The 23,149-nt window shown below is 36.7% G+C and overlaps 2 protein-coding genes and 1 long non-coding RNA gene across 4 annotated transcripts in view; 2 read left to right on the top strand and 1 right to left on the bottom strand.

Moving 5' to 3' along the window:
- LOC127164358 (uncharacterized) overlaps window positions 1–22,340 on the top strand; it is a 128,849-nt gene extending 106,509 nt beyond the window's left edge. Inside the window, exon 2 of the long non-coding RNA XR_007827631.1 lies at window positions 21,735–22,340. This is a non-coding gene — a long non-coding RNA (uncharacterized LOC127164358). The remainder of the gene's footprint in view (window positions 1–21,734) is intronic.
- On the top strand, window positions 11,923–14,444 carry LOC127164354 (uncharacterized). The gene is made up of 4 exons (XM_051108250.1): window positions 11,923–11,980; window positions 12,398–12,625; window positions 13,062–13,128; window positions 13,235–14,444. The coding sequence occupies exons 2-4, from the start codon at window positions 12,425–12,427 to the stop codon at window positions 13,951–13,953; spliced, it is 987 nt and encodes a 328-aa protein (XP_050964207.1). The 5' UTR covers window positions 11,923–11,980; window positions 12,398–12,424; the 3' UTR covers window positions 13,954–14,444.
- On the bottom strand, window positions 14,330–21,372 carry LOC127164352 (gastrula zinc finger protein XlCGF8.2DB). Of its 2 annotated transcripts, XM_051108247.1 has the most exons (3): window positions 21,319–21,372; window positions 20,536–20,742; window positions 14,338–16,624 (listed from the first exon to the last, which is right to left on the bottom strand). In XM_051108247.1, the coding sequence occupies exons 2-3, from the start codon at window positions 20,693–20,695 to the stop codon at window positions 15,453–15,455; spliced, it is 1,332 nt and encodes a 443-aa protein (XP_050964204.1). In that variant the 5' UTR covers window positions 20,696–20,742; window positions 21,319–21,372; the 3' UTR covers window positions 14,338–15,452. The 2 variants fall into 2 exon arrangements, with proteins under 2 accessions (XP_050964206.1, XP_050964204.1); XM_051108249.1 differs by lacking the exons at window positions 20,536–20,742; window positions 21,319–21,372 and adding an exon at window positions 16,772–16,933 and having other exon boundaries at window positions 14,330–16,624.
- Window positions 22,341–23,149: the final 809 nt, after the last annotated feature.

The following is a 23,149-nucleotide window of genomic DNA, read 5'->3' as shown; positions in this document are numbered from 1 at the left end:
ACTGTTTTGAGTTTCAAAAAGCTCTGTGTTTATAATTATTTGCCAGTGAACAGTGTGTTTATGATGAACAGGGACTGAAATGAGATGCATGTTTTCTGTTACTCATGTTTACTCACAAAACTGTTCATTATTGTTATAAAAACATTAAGTGTTACATTCATGAACTATGAACTCATTTGCTAATGCCAGTCCTCCTCAGTGAAGTGAACTTTAACAGATTCTCCTGCTCAAAGAGTAACAATGAACACTTTGTAGGGATCATAACAATGAGAACACAGTTAGTGCTCGGAGTCACTTCTAACTCTTCTGTTCATCTGAATCAGGTGTGTTAACTAAGAGAGACATGGAAAATATGCAGAGCGAGAAATGAGATTTGGATCAAACACAGTAAAAGATTAAAATCACAAACCTTTCTCCAGCAGAAACACAGAGGCAGACGCGCGACTCAGCCTTATGACGTCATCTCGCCCCGCCAAAATAAAAGTCCTGTTCACACAATAAACACAACAATAGAAACTCACACACAGAAAACACACTCAAACAGTCAGAGAATGGATTGGTTTAAAGGATAAATCACAGATTTCCAAAGCTATCGATACCACTGAGACTCTACAAAATCTTCTGGCTAAATGTAAACAAGTGTGAAGTGATTGTAATTATAACACAACTACTGAACATTTGTGATACTCTCATTCATCAATAAAATAAAGATAAAGTGTCTTTATGGTACAAAAAATTGGAAAGAACGCAATGTTTTTGTAGAATCTGTAGTTTATAATTTAGTTTTTGGTTGCAGAGAGATCTACTTTTTAATTTATTAACAAAAACTGAATGATTTCATGATGTATATAATCATCTGATTTCATCTCACTTTCTTCACAGAATATAAAGGCAGTGAATCAAATCAGATTTCCTCTTTGTTTTGTTTAAAGGAGCAGTGACTGCAAAAATGGTTAAAATCATTTCTTCTAAATAATGAAATGTAACTCTAAATGTAACTCCATCACAGGGGCACAACACTATACATTCATACATACTAATGATACTAATGAAGTTCAAGTTTTGAGAGAAAAATACCTTGAATGTCCAGCAGCAGCTGTAGAAAGTGTGAGGTGAAGATCAGGAGACTGTGTGAATCTTCATCAGATTCTTGAAGGAGCTCAAACAGTCCTGAAGTCTGACTAAAGCGCTGAAACGCTGCGGTTTGATTGAGATTTCAGGAGGTCGTCCTTACGGCTGAAGACAAAGCAAACGAAGCACTGGAAGGATGTGAGCAGTTGTAGGAAGCGCTCAGACTCATCAGCAGATCTACAGCACTCATTATCATCCAGATCAGGAAACACACACCTTCATTCACACTCACAAACACAACAATTACACAAACATCAACACACAACACACACTCAACATCAGCATTTTACACTTCTATTCACACACCTCAAGCAGAACTGATTTATTCTTTAAGTGACATTTATTCTCTTGTTGACTTTCTATGGCTATAACTTAGCACTGACTAAAACAATTTGTTCTTTGTAGTTTAATTTAATTTCTATTGAAAATTTTAACTTTCTAAACAATTTTACAATAAATCCCATCTTAAAAATGTTAAAGCTAATTTTTCAAGTAATCATAATGAAATGACAGATCATCTTTCCATGTCTAGTTTTAAATAAATTTACCAAGAAGGTCTTTGTGTGCATTTAATTCTTTTTTTTTTTTTATTTGAACCATTTAAATGGCTGTTTGTTTACATAATGCCACTGGTGTTTTTATAGAAAAATTAAAATACTATTTTTTTTTCCAAATGCTAGCCAAATTGTGTTTTCTTTGATAATTAGTCTTGTATATGTCACTGACTAACAACCAGTGTTGGGGAGTAACTAGTTACATGTAACGGAATTACGTCATTTAATTACAAAATAAATGTAATTGTAATTAGTTACAGTTACTGAGAAAAAAAAAGTGTAATTAAATTAGTTACTTTTGAAAAAGTTAATGACTACAAAGGGGGTTACGTCTTACATTCTTTTCACACACCCACATACAGATTTAGGCAAGGCAAGTTTATTTATATAACACATTTCATACACAAAGGTAATTCAAAGTGCTTTACATAAAGGGAAGTAGAATAATCATAAAAACAATAATAAAAACAATAATTCACAAAAAAAGGCAGTAGAATAATCATTAAAAAAAACAATCATTAAAAAAATGATAATCACAACAATAAAACAAAAGAAAAATGATATGACATGATTTAAAAATTGATTTAAAATAAACTTACATTTTAGGATTATACATAGTGCAATCAGTTCGGACGTAGCACAGTGCTCATTCAGTAAATGCACAGCTAAACAGATGAGTTTTGAGTCTAGATTTAAATGTAGCTCATGTTTTAGCACATTTGATCTCTTCTGGAAGCTGGTTCCAACTGCGGGCAGCATAATAGCTAAAAGCGGATTGCCCTTGTTTTGTGTGAACTCTTGGTATTTCTAACTGACTCGATCCTAATGATCTGAGTGGTCTGTTAGGTTTATATTCAGTGAGCATATCTGCAATGTATTTAGGTCCTAGACCATCGAGTGATTTATAAATGAGTAAAAGTACTTTAAAATCAATTCTAAATATAACTGGAAGCCAGTGTAGGGACCTGAGGACTGGTGTGATATGTTCAGATTTTCTGGTTCTAGTCAGAATCCTGGCAGCAGCGTTCAGGACGAGCTGCAGCTGTCTAATGGTTTTCTTGGGAAGGCCAGTGAGGAGACCATTACAATAATCCACCCTGCTTGTGATAAAGGCATGAACAAGTTTCTCCAAGTCTTGACTGGAAACAAAACATCTAATTCTTGCAATGTTTTTGAGATGATAGTATGCTGATTTAGTTACTGCTATGACATGACTACTGAAACTAAGTTCTGACTCCAGAATCACACCAAGATTCCTGACCTGGTGTTTAGTTGTTTGACCCCTAGAGTCAAGGTATGCATTCACCTTAAGAACTTCCTCTTGGCTTCCAAATGCAATGACTTCAGTTTTCTCCTTGTTTAACTAAAGGAAGTTCTGGCACATCCAACTGTTAATTTCATCAATGCATTGGCAGAGGGAATCAATGGGGCTGTAGTCATTTGGCGATAAGGCTAGGTAAATCTGGGTATCGTCAGCATAGCTGTGATAGGCAATTTGGTTCTTTCTCATTATTTGACTTAGTGGGAGCATATACAGGCTAAACAAGAGTGGCGCTGGAATTGAGCCTTGAGGGACTCCGCATGTCATGGACGTCCACTTAGACTGATGCTCTCCTATACTCACATAATAACCTCTCCCTTCTAAGTATGACCTGAACCAACTGAGAGCCATCCCAGAAAGCCCGACCCAGTTTTCCAGTCTCTCTAGAAGAATGTTATGATCGACAGTATCAAACGCAGCACTAAGATCTAGTAGTACCAGCACTGATATTTTGCCAGAATCAGAATTTAGGCGAATATCATTTATAATCTTAACGAGCGCCATCTCTGTGCTGTGATGCGGTCGGAAACCAGATTGAAAATTGTCCAGGTATCCATTTGAGTTTAAGTAGTTGTTCAACTGATTGAAAACTACCTTTTCAATAATCTTGCCTGTAAAAGGAAGATTAGATATTGCTCTATAGTGTGTTATTAAGATTGCTCTTTTTCAGAAGAGGCTTAACAACTGCAGTTTTCAGGAAGTTTGAAAAAAAGATATGGGAAGTGTGTTGATGTTGCAGGTTGAGGATTTAAGGTGCTGTATTATTTCTTCCAAAGTTTTGCTATCAATTGCTTTAAAAACAGACAAAGTGACTTCTTTTTGAAATTGCGGTTGAATCTGTGTGACCTCTGCATAACTTGAGGATGTGCTAACCACCTTTCTAAAATTATTGATCTTCTCAGAAAAGAAGGAGGCAAAGTCATTGCATTTGCTGTCAGAGAGCATTTCACTGGGAATCTGACTTGGGGGGTTTGTTAGTCTCTCAACAGTAGCAAAAAGAGTGTGAGTGTTGTTTAAGTTACTGTTTATAAGGTTTGAGAAGAACTTCTGTCTTGCTGTTGCTAGTTCCACATTAAAAGCATGAAGGCTGTCTTTATAGATGCTATAGTGAATTTCAAGTTTCGTCTTCTTTTCATACTCTGTACTGCTGTTGATTTTCTCCAACATGATTTTTGTCTGCCAGTCGTCTTACTGACTTTCACTGGTGCAATGTCATAAATGACATTCTTAACTTCTTTTTGTTTTTGTTTTTAAATGTTTATTTAAATAATAACATACATTCACTTATCAACACAACTAACAACAGCTTGCGTACAGACATTGTGCGCATCCTTTCATAAAGAGAATTTATGAAAGGATACCATATGACAGTGAACTTAGATCCAGAACCCCTTGAGTTAAGTCTTGTTTTTTCCAGACTTAGAAATTGTAACACATCTTTGGCCCACTGTTTAAAAGCAGGGGGATTAATTAAAATCAAGTGCCTTGCAAAAAAAAAAGTAAAGGCGTTGCGGTCCAATTCACTTTTTGTGAAAGTGTTATTTTCATATACAATACTGTTTTTTCTTAGAGACCAGGAGATGTTTTTGGATATCTTGAAGCAGAAGTTTCTCTTTATTCAGATACTCACTGCTTAGCTCTGCAGTCATCAAAAAGTCATCTTTCTAAGGCAGTGATACATTGTAGTTTATATACATTTAGGGGGCAGTGCTTAGATCTGGAGACAAAGCACCTGGGTGACGACCCCAAACAAAGCATGCAAATGAAGTATTCAGGTATAGCAGCCTGCACCCTTTACACCAGTCCTAATCCAATCATCATAACTACTCAAAGACTGGGCAGAGGTACCAAGAGCCATTACAAACAAAAGGTGAACATCTCAGTAATCTGGCTCATTTGACTTACAATAAGAGAACAGGAACTGGCAGGAACCTCTTGCTACAAACTTTGCTTGAGAGAATCATTTGTCTGATGTCATCATATGTACCTTAATTGCTAAATACAATGTACTGCATCTTAGGTTTTCACATGATGCTATGTCAGAACATAGGATCAGCATATTTTAAAACAGTTTCTTAAATTTGTAATCATTCAATACCAAAGATAGCAGTCAAAGGATTTGCACAAATATCTTTACAAAATATTCTAGAATAAGACAAAAAAAAATATGTGACCAAAAAACAGATAGACTAGGACATAACCAAAACATATGGGCTAATGTAGCAGGGGCTTGCTTACATCTTGTACAGGTGGGGTCAACAGAAGGATACATCTTTGCCAGCTTGTCCTTAGAAAGATAAAGTCTATGTACCACTTTAAATTGAATAAGGCTGTGTCTAGCACAAATAGAAGATCCATGAATTCTATATAGAGCCTCATTCCATTCCTCGTCTGTCAGACAGATATTTTGGTGCAGATTTTGTGCAAATACAGAAGTGGATGACATAGATAGAAGTTTTGTATACAAGTCAGAGATGGTTCCTCTTTGTTCTGGATCATCAGGAAAAAGTTGATCAATAGGGTTTTGTTCAGGAAGGGAAGGAAAAGAAGCAAAAGAAGCAACAATCAGCAAAAAGATCCTTAAATGTTAAAATACCTTTTCCTTGGGTGCTGTACCCTTAGGTTTATTCACCTAATGACCTAAATAACTATGTGTGTCTGAGCCAATATCTCAAACTTACCTAGGTAGAAATGTGCACTATGTGTGTCATTAACAAACAGGAATCACGCTGTAGGCTGATAGATGAAGAAACCCCCAGCAACCACCTGACTCAGGTGGCCTGAGCAAATAGTTTTATATATATAGATATATATATATTATTGTTTCAGTATAAATTATAAATTACTATAAATTTGTGACCTGAAATGCTATAAATGTTGCTGCTGAGAAATGTATTATTGTCGATGACTAAATGCCTATGCAGGCTGCGGCTAATGCACGAAGAAAACTAAACTGCTGTAAACTCTGTTAGCTATGCAAGGTCTATTTTACACCAATATAGTGTTGACGCCAACGTGAGCTGTTAATGCTATTCACAATGTTGTAGTGTGATTACTGTGCAAGCTGCTGCAGTTACAATATTTAATCAGAATCTGCGAAGCATAATCTACTGCTGCTGCATGAAATCTGCTGTAAACCCTGTTGAATAATCAAAGTAATAAGATGCCTACTACACTTTAAGAGTTCATTTACCATCTATTAGTTATCACTGAAGTGCTTTCTGCTGCCATTGCTACAGTATATTAGCGATAACAATTTGACTTGCTATCCATGCTGCTGCTAAAATTATTATTTGTAACCTTGCATATGAATTTGCTATATATGGTACACTATAACATTCGCAGAATAGCTATGCATACTGCTACTACAGCTGCACAAAGTACTTAGAATTGCTATAGTCCTTTTGTTAAATAAACAATGCAATGAAATAGTACTTAGTTTGCTTTGGAGAGTTCACAAATCTGCTGTAAGCCTTGTTAAATAAGCTTGTTAAAAAGTTATAAAATGCCTATTCACCTGCTTACTATCCATGTGTTATCCTATCATATTTCAACCAAGGTATTTCCTACTGCTGCCTGCTAAACTGGAAACATAATAATTGGTTTGCTATGCAGACGCTGCTAATATTAGTTTAATCAAATCTGAATTTGTTATACATGCTGCTGCTTTTTAAATTCACTAAATGTGATCTAAATATTTAATTCAATTCAAATTTATTTGTAAAGTGCTTTTCACGGTACATATCACTGCAAAGCAACTTTACAGCAATTTAAAGTTTTACAATATATTTAGTAGTAGCTTACTAGTGGTGACTTTGTCAAGTCGATGTACATGACAGGCCGAGATGAATGGTAAAGATCAATTAATGATGTAATCAAACAGACAAACACTATAAATAGCTAAACATACTGCTGACACAACTGCACAAAAGTACCTAGAATTGCTATAAGCCTCTTTATTAAACAAGCAAATGCAATCATTAATGCCCATTTTACTTTGAAGAGTTTGCAAAAGTACTGTAGCCCTGTTAAATAGAAAAAGTAATAAAATACCTATTTCACATTACTTACCCTGAGTGATTCACTGGAATTTTATGCAAATAAAGTACTATATGCTGTCACTGCTATATTAGAAACAATGATGCTAAGCATGCCACTGCTGAGGTTATTTAACATTGCATCTGAAACTGCTCTGCATGCTGCCACTATTAAAATTAGCCAACATTGTGAACTAAACAGCTATACACAAGTACTAAGAATAGCTATAAGGCCCTTTATTAAATAGCTAACACAATAAAGTCTGAGTCTGCAGAATCTGCTGTAAACCCTATTGGATAAGCAAGTAATAAAATATCTAATTTTGCTTAGAGAGTTCACTGACCATCCATGCGAAATCGCTGACATTTAATCAGACCAAGTACGTTTAACTACTGCTGCTATATTAGCAAAATAATAATTAGATTGCTAAGCATGCTGCTGCTAATATTATTTCTAACACTGCATCTGAATCTGCTATGCCTGCTGCTGCTATATAAATGACTAAGCATACTGCTGCTACAGCTGCACGAAGTACTTAGAATTGCTATATGCCTCTTTACTAAACAGCAACAATCAAAATAAAGTCAAAATTACCTGTAGCCCTGTTAAATAAGGAAAAGTAATAAAATATCCTATTTCACATTAAAGAGTTACTTACCCGATACAGTAAAAGAACATTTTGCGGCTAAAGCACTTCCTGCTGCCGCTGCTCTATTATCGATAATAATTTGACTTGCTAAGCACGCTACTGCTATTTCTAACATTGCATCTGAATAGCTATGCACACTGCTGCTACAGCTGTACAAGTACTTCTGATTGCTGTAGCCCCTTTATAAATAAACACAATGCTAATAATTCCTACTCACTTGAAGAGTTCATGTAACATCCATGTTTAGCCAGTGAACTTCAACTATGGTTTACCTGCTGCTGCTACTAATAAATCATTTGACTGCTATGCATGCAGCTATTAATAATTTGCTAATAATGTGATCTGAATTTCTATGGATACTGCTGCTACACTTTATGAAAGTACTAGAATTTCTGTGAGCTCAGCTGAATAAACAAATAATTCAATTCCAAGTTTAAAGTGCCCTACTATTATACTGCATTGTAAAAGGGCTACTAAACAATTTATTATTAATTATTGTTTCATCTGATTTATAAAATCATTTAGTTGCTGATTTCTGTTTCTCCTCTCCCACGATACAAACACAATTATTTCCCCTCTAACATAGGCTTTTAATAACTCCCAAAGTATAGTTTTACTACCATCCGAGTTGTCATTGATGGATAAGAAAAAATCTATTTTCTTATTAATAAAGTCTACAAAAGATGAATCAGAAAGAATAAAATTATTAAAGCGCCAGGTCTTCCGAATTGGTGATTTGGGAAAAGCTAATATTAGTACAACTGGGCTATGATCCGAAATTACAATAGATTCATATTTACAGTCAGTAACAGAAGTGAACAGTTTGTCATCTATTAAGAAATAATCAATTCATGAATATGAACAGTGCACTGGGGAAAAAAAGGAGAACTGCTTAAGGTTTGGATATAAAAAGTGCCATGGATCTGAAAATGTATAGGTCTCTAAAAAAGTATTAATAAACATGGCGGATTGAGTTATGTTGTAGGGCGTTTTTGAAGACCGATCCAGAGTGGGGTGGAGCACACAGTTAAAGTCTCCTCCTAGAATTAATTCATGAGTAGTTAAATTGGAAAAACTGGTTAAGAAATTTTTCATGAATGATACATCATCCCAGTTAGGGGCACAGATATTAGCTAATATCAGGGGAACATTATATAATGAACCAGTTACTATTACTATTACTATTATTTTTTAACCAGAAAATGTCTCTGCTGTCTGGAAAGAGGGGAAAAAAACCCCACAACAGAATGAGCGTAATGTCCAGTTTAACAAAAAAGTCCATAAAATGAACAAGTACTGTTAAAGTTTATGTTCTGCATAATACCATATACCCAGTAGAAGATATCAGGAGCCTTATTCCAAGATGAGTGCATCCATTTTGGTTTGATGTGTTGCTCAAAGTAAGCGTCTGCCTCTGATGGTGACTTAAAAGAAAGACTAGTGTTCTCAAAAGTGAACCGTAAATCTGCCGGATGGTGGATGCCATAAGAGATCCCAGCCTGCTTCAGCTTGAATTTCACAGAATTAAAGGCAGCTCTTCTGCGGCTCAGTTCGGCAGTCATATCAGGAAAAATAAAACTTGTGCGCCGTGAAATGTAATCTAACCACGCTTCCTGGAGACTTGGAGAATCTTGGCCTTATCAGAGAAGTAGTGCAAACGAACGATCATTGCTCTGGGCCTGTCGATCCAGCACCACTGATTGAAGATCCGGCAAGTCTTCACCTAGCACCTCTGAAAAAAAAAACAGACATGAAGTCGGTAGGCCGGCCTTTCTCCGCATCTTCAGGTATGCCAATTATCCGCAGGTTTTGGCGACGACTCCTATTCTCGAGGTCCTGTTGCTGCTCTTGCAACTTCTGTATGTGGTTTCCATTGTTTCGAGCGAGTCATGGTGGGAATTGAGCGTTGTTTCCATTTTCTCCATAGTATCAGACATATTAGTTTGCTTAGTCTGAATGGATTGAATTTGAATGCTGAATCAGGTCAAAAGTGTTTAAAATGGTTATTATTTCTTTTGTGGTTTTGATTTCTGATTTACCCACCTGTTTACGTTTACTTAAGCCATAACTTACATAATTTACATGAGATACTCACATTTGGACTACTGTGTGTGCATTTGAGCACTGAGAACTGATCGCACGCTGTGTGAGAACAGAAGAAGTGGAGCCTGTGCGTGAGAGAGCACTTCTGCTGTTTGTCTATCAGCGCGACCAGTGTTGGGGAGTAACTAGTTACATGTAACGGAATTACGTAATTTAATTACAAAATAAATGGAATTGTAATTAGTTACAGTTACTGAGAAAAAATGTGTAGTTAAATTACAGTTACTTTTGAAAAATGCCAGTGATTACAAAGGGGATTACATCTGAATTTTTTCACACACCCACCTCCACTTACAGATTTAATTGACTTCTTTTAAATTGCATTGACTGCTCTAAAATGAGACACCAATGTTTCAGGAGTTTAGGACACAGCATAGGACACATGCTTATTCCATAACTGTTTTATTTCCTATTTGGGTTTATGTATAAACTTTATTTTTTATGATTGTTTTTTCCAAGGCATTGTTAGATGCTAGTGTTTTCGGTCACAACTATGCAAACATTTGATTTCAAACCCAGTTTCATAGCTATTAAACAATTTCTTGTTATGATATTATTTATATTATGATCTTGTTATGACATATAGCGTAACTGCGCTCACGGTGACTCGAGTTCGAGTCCCGCCTCGAGGTCCTTTGCTGATCCCGCTCCCCTCTCTCCTCCAGCTCTTTCCTGTCATCTCTCTACTGTCCTATCACAATAAAAGGCATAAAAAGACCAAAAAAAAAGTCTGAATTTGTGTGTCTGTGCTTTAAATTAAATTATTACATGGTTCTGTGGAATGTTTGATATTGATTGGTCAGTCCTGACATTCCAAGGTGTGTTATTCCCCAATAACAACTGGTAAAAACTAATAATTCAAACTCATTCAAGTCAAATTTTTCTTGGTGGAAGCTTTGTGTTTGCTTAGCTAATAAAATTTTAAAGCTTAATTCAGTATTATGCAATTTCTTAATTCTGTCATCCTGGTGTCCCTTTTTTTTTTTGTCACTGTAATGGATTAAAGATAACTAACAAATTAATACTACTTACTTAATTATTTATGTGGTGAAATGTTGCTCAGCACTGTGTCCCTAAAATGTCTAGTTTAAACTTGTCGAACTCAGATCAGTGTTTCGTATCTAATTATCTCGACACGAAACATCTAAATAATCTATCAAGCAGCTGTGTAATAAGTGATATAATGTTGTTGATAATGTAGCCAGTTGTTATCGCAAAATAAAGATGTTGTCCCTTACTTATTATAATCTTAATTCAAGTGATAAAGGATTTTGAGAGTCTGACAGTAATCAGTGTTGAACACTACTGTAAGGTTCACTCTGCCTGGTTTAAAAGTTTCAAAATGATTAACAGTTGAAAATATTAGAAATTTAGAAAAGAAATCAAAAAGTAATTGAAAATAATGTTACATTACTTTTATAAAGTGATTGAAAAGTTACACTACACTGTAAAAAATATCCCTAACCCTATCCCTAACCCTTCAGGAGCTAAAGCCATTGTTTTAGATCGCAGGTTCAGGTTTTGGTAGTCTATCTTTCCATTACGGCTGCCATACTGAGACTACATATGCAGACGCCCCTTATCCAATTGCAATCCAATGACACAGATGCACATTTTAAAAGAAGACAGTTATAGCAGGGGTGTCCAAACTGTTTGTAAAGGAGGCCAGATTTGATGACCTGGACACACCAGGGGACCGGATGATTCTCTATATAGCTGTTCAGATTCTATTAAAAGCATAAAGAAAAGAGGACACAGTAGAGGATACAATTACAGTTAATGTTACATTAATAAACATTATCTCTTCATGCAGTTCATGTTTAGAGCCCAAAACAACAATTACACAGAAGCAAGACTGTAAAAAACATTTCATTATTTTTGCTTGATCTCAGTGCAAACATTTTGATGCTCTTTTTGGAAGTTAAAAACATGAAGGAAAGTGAAGAGTCTGGTTTTAAGTTGGTGTTTAGATTTTAGATTTCTGAACTAGAAGAGAGTGTTGTAATAATTTTTGTAAGAGGAAGTTCCTTTCCTGGAAAGGAAACACCCAGTTAAAAAAAAACAAAACTTCCTTAGTAGAGACTGTATATAAAGGCCCAGATGTGCTGCTCATTACAGAGCACTGATCAGGACTCACTGACTGACACTGCTGAGGAAACTCTACAGTCAGCAAAATACAAACAGGCAACATACATTTTATTTTTTTTTTTTAGAATATAGACAATGCTGATTTCTGCTGTATTAAATGATATAATTTGACTACCTCTGGGATAAATGTTTTTTTTTTTTTTTTTTTTTGTTAAAAGACAGAAAAAAAAAACTTCCTCCGCAGCAGTTACAGAAAAAAAACACACTAAAATACTGTAACTTTGATCTTTAATGAAGGCACTACTGAGGGTCCAGATACATTTTTGTCTAATTATGACCTGTATATCTATTATTTTTATTATTTTTAAACATCATCTATTTTTGGGTAAATGTTTTGTGCGTTCTTTAAAATAAATGTCACTTGGTTTAGCATGTTGTTTTCAAATGCTGTGAAATTCATCCATTTGTTTGTGTTGCTTAATTTTCCAAATACTTACTAACTTCTCTTTACAGGTTTAGATACAGAGACAGCATAGCAACATGTCCAGTGCGGCTGCAGAAGACACAGTGTGGATCGGGTTCATGGACATCGTTCCTGTCATCGGGACGGTCAAAGAGGCAGTGGAGCTGGTGTTGGCTCTGTACGAAGGGAATAAAGCGGTGATAAAGGAGAAAGAGAAAGCCACTGAAAACTTTGTGAAAGAGTCATTAAAAAAACAACTGAAGGCAAAACATGTGAAAGTGAGTCATATTTTCATATTTAAGTATCATATATTCAAAGAATGACAGAGTAAAGCAAATTCTCCTAATATTCCCAAAAAAAACAAAAACAAGTCAGCAGTTAAAAACTTTGATATGAACTGACCTTCAAAAACACATAAAAATCCTAGCACACTCCTGTTATTATCAGAGTTCATATGGATATGATTTTATGTTGTTCTCCTGCATGAACCATCATGTATGACTCCTGTACTCTCTAATCTTTGTTGGTTTCCAGTTTTGATTTTGATGTAATCGTCTCTTATGAGTTCCCCAAGTGGGTAATTTTCATACAGCAGCATGGTCTATCATGTGTTATTCTTTACATGATGTATAAATATGGTATAATTATTGCATGTCACAGTGCACCATCATGTCAGTCCATGGTCATTTTTTTTTTTTATCTTTCCATATTTAGAAGTTGACTCTACCTGACAAACCAGCAGCAGCTGCAGATGAAGTTTCTGGACTCAGAAATGTGAGAGGTGTGTGTTATTTCTGCTCTTCTCCCTGTTCTAAATGTAAATTAAATACATTTAATTTAGAGTTAAATCATAGCAAGAAAAATTTCATTTTTTCTTTTCTCCACAGAGGTCAGAAAGGAAATGATTATTGAATATATGGGCAAAGGTTCCAAACGAGGAACAAAACCTCTAACTCCAGCTCAGCAGAAAGAGAGACAGAAAAGAGTGGAGGCTATTAATAAAGACATGTTAGAAAAGATCCATATCCTCGATAAAAACTTCAATCAGGAGCTGAAGGAACAACTGGAAAGGTCACAAAGAGGCGAACATGTCTTCAACAATGGCATTCTTACATTTCATTTCAGTGTGCTGACTGAGTTTATACAAAGCTATCATATTGATAATCTACGAGGATATAGTCAGCAGACAATGGATACATTAGGCAGACACACACTTACCCAAAACACAGCAGAAGATATTCAGACAAACATGGTGGTTCACTTTGGTGAGGATGAATTCTACGTAAATGCGAATGCAGTGGTGTACGGTGAATATTGCAGAGCACTGCGTGGTGCTTTGTTAGATGTGCTGCGCCACATAAACGCAGATGATGTGACAGAAGAGGAGAGACAAAGGGTGAATTTTGTCGTAGATAATATGAATAACCTTGAAATCTATGTGGACCAACTGGCAAAGGTCAAGTGGATTGCCAGTAATGCAAATAGACAGGCCCGGTTTGAACAGGTAAGACAGGAAGTTGCGAACATGTATAAAACAGATCGTGGGTTAGACTGGTGCATTCGCGTTCTGCGTGAAGTCGCACCTTTGTTTGAACATGGACATTGAGTTTATTTCTCCTGTTCAGGTTTGCCAGGTTTCCTTTCAGAATTTCCAGCTTAACTACATCCTAAACCCCACAGACCTGAAACTAGCTCAAAACGTTTGGACACTGGAAGAAACAGACACAAGTTTGTTTCTTTCCAACAAAATTTCTAAAGTGATAACGAGTAGATTTATGATTTTTCTTTTGGACTAAAATCATCTTAAAATGGCTTCAGTTACTTGTTTCAGTTGCTCTGATGCTTGCTGCCTTGCTATTTTTTGCTATTTTTGCAAGCTGCTATCTCTTCCTTTTGCTTCTGTCGAAGAACACTTCAGATTTTTCCACTTGAGTTTGCATGCTTTGTGTGCCTCGCTTCATGGTCAAGGAATTTGTTGTTGTACAAAAAGTCAAGTCAAGTCAAGTCACCTTTATTTATACAGCGCTTTTAACAATACAGCTTTACAGTATTAAGTAGGAAATATTGTGTCAATAATGCAAAAAGGGCAACAGTAAATACTGAATGTCAAGTTCATTATTGAATTCAGTGATGTCATCATCCAACTCAGTTCAGTTCAAATACACAATATCACGATATCACTGGAAATGAAGTGTCCCCAACTAAGCAAGCCAAGGGTGACAGCGGCAAGGAAAAAAACTCCATCGGTGACAGAAATTGAGAAAAAAAACCTTGGGAGAAACCAGGCTCAGTCGGGGGGTCAGTTCTCCTCTGACCAGATGAAGCAGCAGTTTAATTCCAAGCTGCAGCACAGGTCAGATTGTGCAGAAGAACCTCAAAACTAACACTGGTATGCAGTTTTCTCTGTTTTGCCATCCCCTGGTCTAAATTAAAGGGTGTCTTAATATTTGAAACTATAGCAGAGAACATGAAGAATAAAAAGGAATGAAACAAGCAAAATAAATTGTGTAAATCGTTCGTAAAGCCATTCTGATGTAAACGTTTGAATTCATGAAAATTAGCAAACTGATGACACTGAAATTTGTAGCACTGCTATAAATAAAAGTTCATTTGTCACTGACTTTTTATTATTGTTGAGTTGATAACTGTAAAGCGCAGCGCTCGTCACGTCACTATTTACCCAGCCGTAAATAAAGGAGGGGCGAGACAAAAACTGACTGACCATCCTACAACAATGCAACCTAAGCTTCTCGGCTGGAAAAACACACTGTGCCACTAAAGCGTTCTCAAGCAATTTTTTCAGCCGGCTAAAAACTCTTTGGTCAACACACGTTATTGAATATTTATTGTTAGGCATATGGCCTAATAATTTTTTTGGATCTGTGCAATATACTAGAGCCAAACCTGAAAAATTTGCATAGCTGTAATTCATAGGCAGGATTATGTTAATTGTGAATGAGTGTGCACTAGTGAACCATTTACAAATGATTGGAATTCATTAAAATGTTTAATGATCATTACATTTACAAAGCGTTTGTGAGTCCGGAGGAGAGTTTTTGGGAAGGTCTGTTTTATGTGCATCTTACTCATATATTTAGGCAGGTTTCATGATTGAGGTCCAGTGTTACTACTGCCTCCTTTTTCTAAACCTCTTCTCACAGTGACAAAAATCAGCACTTTCTGCTCAGAATGAGTTTGCCTGTGCCGTTTCAGGTCTGTGTGATGTCTGAAACTGTTTTCACACTGATTACACTTGTAAGGTTTCTCTCCAGTGTGAACTCTAATGTGACTCCTAAGGTTTCCTTTGTTTGTGAAGCTCTTTCCACACTGAGGGCAGGTGAAAGGTTTCTCTCCGGTGTGAATTCTCATGTGATCCTCCAGCTTTGGTCTTTGTGCGAAACTCTTTTGACAGTGATGGCATGTGTGAGGCTTCTTTATGACATGAGTTTTTACATGATTCTTGAGGTCATTCCTGTCAGCGAAACTTGTTTTACACGGAGGACATCTGAAGCATTTCTCTCCAGAGTGAATCTTCATGTGATGCGTAAGGTTTCTTTTATATCTGAAACTCTTTCCACACTCACTACAATTAAACGGCTTCTCTCCCTTGTGAATTGTCATATGAGTCTTAAAACCATCTTTTCGTGTGAAGCTCTTCCCACACAGTTTGCAGGTGTGAGGTTTCTCTCCGGTGTGAGCTCTCATGTGAACATAAAGGTTTTTTTTCTGTTTAAAACTCTTTCCACACTGAGGGCAAAGGAAGGTCTTCTCTTCAGCATGGGTTTTTAAGTGGATTTTAAGGCTCTCTTTTTCACTGAAACTTTTTCCACACTGTTGGCAGGTGAATTGGCTCTCTTTCGTGTGAATTCGCATGTGAAGGTTAAGATTCCCTTTTATTGAAAAGCTCTTCCCACACTGTTGGCAGGAGTACGGCTTCTCTCCAGTGTGGATTTTCAAGTGAATTTTAAGATTTCCTTTTAGTGCAAAGCTCTTCCCGCACTGAGGACAGTTGAAAGGTCTCTCACCGGTGTGAATTTTCATGTGAAGATTAAGATTTCCTTTTAGTGCAAAACTCTTCCCACAGTGTTCACAGGTGAAAGGTCTCTCTCCGGTGTCAGAATTCTTTTGGACTGTAGGGTTCCTACTAGTTTCTGTTTTATGAGTCTGTGAGGAACTAGAAGGTTCTTCCCCAGTCATGAAATCATTGCATTTCTCCTCCTGATTTTTCTCTTCCATTTCATTCAGTTCTTGACTCTCCTCTTTCAGTGGCATCAGGTCTAATGTGAACAGAAACAAACAAAAGTTAACACCAACGTATTGGTACAAAGCAACAGACATGAAAAGATGTAAGTCAGGGGTGCCCAACCCTGTTCCTGGAGATCGACTTTCCTGCAGAGTTTAGTTCCAACCCTGATCAAACCCACCTGTCTGTAATTATCAACTGCTCCATGAAATCCTTATTAGCTGGTTCAGGTGTGTTTGGTCAGGGTTGGAGCTGAACTCTGCAGGAAAGTCAATCTCCAGGACCAGGGTTGAGCACTGTATGCTAGATCCTATATCCACTAAACAACTACAAAAGGTGTATCCTGTAATGTTAAAAGCAAAACATAAGGTTATGAAACAGCATGTCAGACACAAACATTTTTACCTTTTCATCAAGAATTTAAAAAGAAAAGGAAGAAAAGAAGGGCACAGAAAGAAGGGGAAGGGTTTGGGAAAGGCCCAGGTGGTGACCCAGAGAGCAGCCAGGAAGCCCACAGTGGAGTCAAAAAAAGGAGGAGCCTTGGCGGAGACTTGGCAGATGGGACTAGGGTGCAGACAGAGCTGATGGAACTGAACAATACTAATTGCTTTGGCAAACAAGGTGGAGACACCGCAATGACCAAGTGAGGTGGAGACGGAGTTCCAGAGGGGGCAGAACTGTTGACTGAGGATCAAGACAGAGCCAGAGTGGATACACAAAGCTTAGCTGAAGGCCCATAATTCCGTGGCACAGGCTGGGTAATATCTGACCAAGGGGGAGCCAGAGGGATGAGGGAGCCTGCTGCAAGGTAATTGTAACGGGGAGCGAGAGGCGAGCGGATCCATCCGCAAGCTTTTATTCAGGGGACGAGACAGATATTGGTCGAACAGGCAGGGTCAAACAACAATAGCAGACAGGTATAACGAAGGCGATGCACAATAGAAGTCCGTGAAACAGGCGAGGGTCGATCCGTGGCGAATGTAATCCTTAAGGGGCTGGGCTAGGAGAATAAACCAATAAACAAGAGTTAGAGTCCAATAGGCAGGCGGTGAACAGACGAAAACGGGGGAGCCAGGCGAGGGAACAAGGAAACTAGGGAACGCTAACAATAGAAATAACAACATCAACCACAATCCGTGACCTGCATGGGGAAAGACCGGGGCTTTTATAGTGCCACTGATTGGTCACATGAGTTGACGCAATGAGCGTGATGCATGACGGGAGATGTAGTCCGGAGTGTGGTGCAACAGTCAGAGTGTGTGGGTAAGGTGAGAGTGACATCTGGTGGTGAGCAGTCCGCAGAACACCGACCAGATTCGTAATAGTAATACAGTATGTCTCAACTTGACCATTTCAGTGCAAGGTTAGCTCTCAGACAGCTATGTTCTATGTATTTGTTTTGATAGAGGGAAACAAGATACAATTCTAATTTCAACATTGTCTCTTTACTTTCAGACATTGTTATTTAAATAAAATAAGCATCGGCTGCATACAAAGTGACCAGCATTTGGTTTTTTGACCACTGAAAATAGGTAACATTCAACAATCTGGACGTGAATCCTCATTGAGGTCCCCATATCTCTGGGACTGAACGATGTAGGGCTGTGAAATTAATATTCCAAAAGAAAAGTTTATTAACAACTAGAATCTAAAATTATATTGTGATATCTTAAATACTTTTTGAGTTATAGGCACACCAACTTTGGAAAAAGAACATTTATGGCACTCAGGTTAGGTATGTCCAATGCAGTTGTTTTGACAGAAAAAAAACAAGATATTGTCAGACCCTTCGGACTGTTTTTGTCTGTTTTTCCCCGTGTATGCCCTTATTTGGTCTTCCGTTTCCACTTCTAATAATTTTGTCACTGTTTGATTGTTCACACCTGTCTCCCCCTAATTGATTTGTCTGTGTATAAGAGTTTGGTTGTGTTCTACATCTGATCGTCGGTTCTTGTAATGTCAATTCAGTCAGTTTAACGTCATTTTGTTTTGTTATTCAGTTGAAGTATTTTACGTTGTGTTTGCTTTTGGTTCCCTGCTGTTTCCTGTCCGTTCCTGTTCACGTTTTGGATTATTTAATAAATTACATGTTCTGGATCTCCGCGCTCCTCCTCCTCATTCCCAGCACACGACGCCTCTGTGACATATATATCTCCAATTCCAAGATTATTTGTTCTTCTGACATTCCTCTTTTAAAGAAATGTCGTCTCATATTTTTTCAAACTGACCCACATTTGGTTTTTCAACCACTGAAAATGTGTACATTTTACCGATTTACGTCATATTGAAATTCCAATATCTCTGGAAACAAATCTCATAGGGCATTAAAAATAAAGATGCCAAAAGGAAAGTTTGTTAAGACCCAATACCTAAAAGGGCATTAAGATATCTTTAATACTTCTTGAGTTGCCAAACTTTGAAGAAAATTTTGAAAAGTGCTGTTTCCCCATTTTTGACTGGTCACCATTTGCACATGATGCAACAAAGATCAATAAAGTCAACAGATTTTTACTAATACAACTACCAATATCTGTGTAAAAATGAGATAATGATACTCCCATCTTTTTGAAGTAATTTTGACCCCCCTGTAACTTGACTCTGAATCTCAGATGAAAATTGCAATTTTTACCTCCCTCTACAAAATCGTGGATATTCAGTAAATATTCACCAATGACATTTAATATTTTGGCTTTCATCACTATACATGTGTGTCTTTCTTGAGAAAAAAGATGAGCAAAATAAAAATTGAGTCTGGGACCTTTAGCACTTTTAGCATAGATTAGCATAGATCCTTGAATCTGATTAGACTCAAAAATGACCAAAGAGTTTCAATATTTTTCCCATTTAAAACTTGACTCTTCTGTAGTTACATTGTGTACTAAGACTGACTGAAAGACTAAAAATAAAAAGTTGCGATTTTCTAGACTGATATGTCTAGGAACTATACTCTCATTCCGGGGTAATAATCAAGGAACTATTTTCAGATTCTGCGTAATATCATTGCGCCTGCTGCACTCATGGTACAGCAGCAAAGTTCCTTGATTATTACGCCGGAACGAGAGTATAGTTCCTAGCCATATCGGCCTAGAAAATCGCAGCTTTTCATTTTCCGTCAGTCTTAGTACACGATGTAACTACAGAAGAGTCGAGTTTTAAATAGGAAAAATATCAAAAGTCTTTCGTCATTTTTGAACGAGATGCCAACGGTCTAATCAGATTCAATGATTCTATGCTAAGCTATGCTAAAAGTGCTACCGCCAGACCCAGAGATCGGCTGAATGGATTCAAAAACGGTAAAACTCAACTGTTTAACTCTAGGGGAGTTCGAAAATGAGCCTATTTTCAAAAAACATGGAGTGTTCCTTTAAAACATCATATTGTGACCTTTACAATGTTCGTCCACTCTAATTTGACAATTTATCCACTCTACTCTTGAGAGCAGTGGTCAGAAATTCAGTCCGTGCAGGGCTATAACCCACAGACTGACAAAGGAGAACTGATTGATTACAAATACTGTCCTCTCAACTATAATGTGGAGTTTTGAATGTTGTCAGCTTCCATGTGCATCACAGGAAAATGTGACAAACAAAAACAGCATTTACTAAATTTCTTTCTCAAAAGAAGAAAGTGTTTTCCAGTCTCATTTCATTTTAAAAGCTAGTAAATCAATTATAGACAACAAATCTCACTCACATTCATGGTTTGCTCTTTGCAAGTGTATTTGCAGACACTGAAACATTGCAAAAATAAGTGATACAAATGATTGATTTTCATTACTTTTAATTTAAAAGTAGATACTGAGTTTAATGGTAAACAAAAGACTTGTTTTGTTTGGCTACTTATTCTTTCTCATCATTTGAAGTGTGACAAAATGAGACAAATAACAGAGATAAAGAGAACCATGACACAGAATGACAGAAGAAAACTTTGAGAATGAAAACCAACCTGTTTGTTCCTCAGTATGTTCATGTTTGGCTCTGAATGTTTCTTCATTTTTCATGTCTTCACTCTCCTCTGCAATAAATGCCATTTTTGTTTGTTCCTCAGTATCTTCATGTTTGACTTCAATCTTCACATCTTCACTCTCGTCTTTAATAGACGCCATCTTTATAACACTGTGTCATGTGGATCTCAGGGGCTTCAGCAGTTTTTCTGTGTTTAAGATGAGAACAATTAACAGAAAAATAAACAAACTAAATCTGTGTGTGCGTCTCAATCAGCTCCTAGTTCAGTAGTCAGTGCACTAGTAAGGGAGTCAGTCAGAGTCACAGTTCATGGACTCAAATCACCTGATTACACAAAAACACTCAAAACTAGCACTGCAAATTAATAAAAAATAAAAATTATGCATACTATTAACTTGATGGAAACACTTAATTCACATTTGTTTCTGTTTTTTTTATATATATATATATTTTCCCAACTTTTGAAAAAGATAAGATTTACTTAACGTTTGGATAGGAACTAAGCTACTGTTTTAAGATTCAAAAAGCTGTATTTGTTTATCATTACGTGCCAGTAAACAAACAGTGTGTTTGTGATGAACAGGGACTGAAATGAGACGCATGTTTTCTGTTACTCATGTTTACTCACAAAACTCTTCATTATTGTTAAAGACACATTACAGTGTTACATTCATTAACTATGAACTCATTTCACAGTTTCTCTGTATAATAGTTAAAGAAATATCGTTTGGATTGAACACTGTAAAGGATTAAAATCACAAACCTTTCTTCAGCAGAAACACAGATGCAGAAGCGCGACGCAGCCTTATGACATCATACCGCCACACCAAAATAAAAGTCCTGTTCACACGCTAAACACAATAATGGAAATTCACACACAGAAAACACACTCAAACAGTCAGAGAATGGATTGGTTTAATGGATAAATCACAGATTTCCAAAGCTATCAGTGAGATTTTTCAAAAGCTGATAGATGAACTCATAGATGAATGAGTCTCATTAGAACTCATAGGTTCCGCATCAGCTACAAAATAGCACTTCTTACCTATAAGGCACTTAACGGTTTAGCTCCTGCGTACCTAACTAGTCTTCTACCACGCTACAATCCATCACGCTCCCTAAGGTCACAAAACTCTGGACTGTTGGTAGTACCTAAGATAGCAAAGTCCACTAAAGGAGGTAGAGCTTTTTCACATTTGGCACCCAAACTCTGGAACAGCCTTCCTGATAACGTTCGGGGTTCAGACACACTCTCTCTGTTTAAATCTAGATTAAAGACACATCTTTTTAGCCAAGCATTCAAATAATGCATCTCATAAACTTTTTCTGCAGCTATATCTGATCAAATGTTCATTTTAATCTTTTAGCTCTGGTTTAACAAACCTTCCTTTTCTTAGTTTGAACAGCAGCTACGCTAATTATGTTCCTATTTGTTCTCTGTTTTTGCCATGGGATTGACATCCCATGGTAACTAGGAATTCACAAGCTCCAGTGTGGATCCAGAACACTTAAGAAAAGATGATGCCAGCCCTTCAGAGGACTTCAGATGATGCCAACCCTGATGCCAACCCTGAAAACATACAGCACTACCAAATTCTGCTACAAATTTATAGTGTTCTTTGTCTGTTTGATTACGTCATTAATTGATCTTTACCACACATCTCTACCATATGTACATCAAGCTACTACTACATATATTGTAAAAATGTCAATTTGGTGTAAAGCTGCTTTGCAACGATATGTATCGTGAAAAGCGCTATACAAATAAATTTGAATTGAATTGAATTGAATGAACGAACGACTCAAACCCGAAAACTTGTCAGATGAGAGGTGAGGTGAGCTAATCATAGACTAAAGACCCAGGTAAACAATGAATGAATCTTTTCTGTTTCTTATAGCATTATAGTTTTGTCTTGTTTGTAGTGTGATCAACGTTTGTGTAAGCAGTAGATGTGGAATGAATGAAATGACTCTAAAAAAAGATTTGTTCATTTTGCTAAACAAGACTCAAAAGTCAGAGTCAGTAAAATGATCCAAACTTCCCATCATTCACATAGTGAGTGGATGTCTGAGACACAGACCCGTGGAATGTAATAGGTGCTCTTTTCAAACAGACTGAATTTCAGTAGCCCTTTGGAGGGCCAATATGTATTATTGTAATTTTAGAATAAAAATGTGTGTGAAATGTTTTTAATTGCTTGAATCATACACAACCAAGCTGAATTTCAGCTGCTAAAAATGCCTGAAAATATAAAAAAGACCTAAAAATTACAATGCATTAAATGCAAGCACTGTTAATGCAATGCATTTTTTCAACATGCTTTTTCAAATGCATTTGTCAGTATTTTACCTCCATAAGTCAGACACACTCCTGTCAGTTTAAATCTAGATGTACCCTTTAACTGTCACCGTCCCCCCTGTGGGACGCCTAAGTTTACTTCACCATATTACAAATAAATCCTAATCTAATCATGACAAACTATACATTGCTGGAAAGGTCTAACACTCCTAAATAGATATTTTACCATATTTTTGTGTTAGAAATAATGTAGGAAAAGTAATAGATTAATATATGTGAAGAGTGCAACTTAAAA

Source organism: Labeo rohita, chromosome 4 (assembly GCF_022985175.1).
Source record: "Labeo rohita strain BAU-BD-2019 chromosome 4, IGBB_LRoh.1.0, whole genome shotgun sequence".
NCBI classification, from domain to species: Eukaryota; Metazoa; Chordata; class Actinopteri; order Cypriniformes; family Cyprinidae; genus Labeo; species Labeo rohita.
This window is presented reverse-complemented; position numbering and strand designations above follow the sequence as displayed.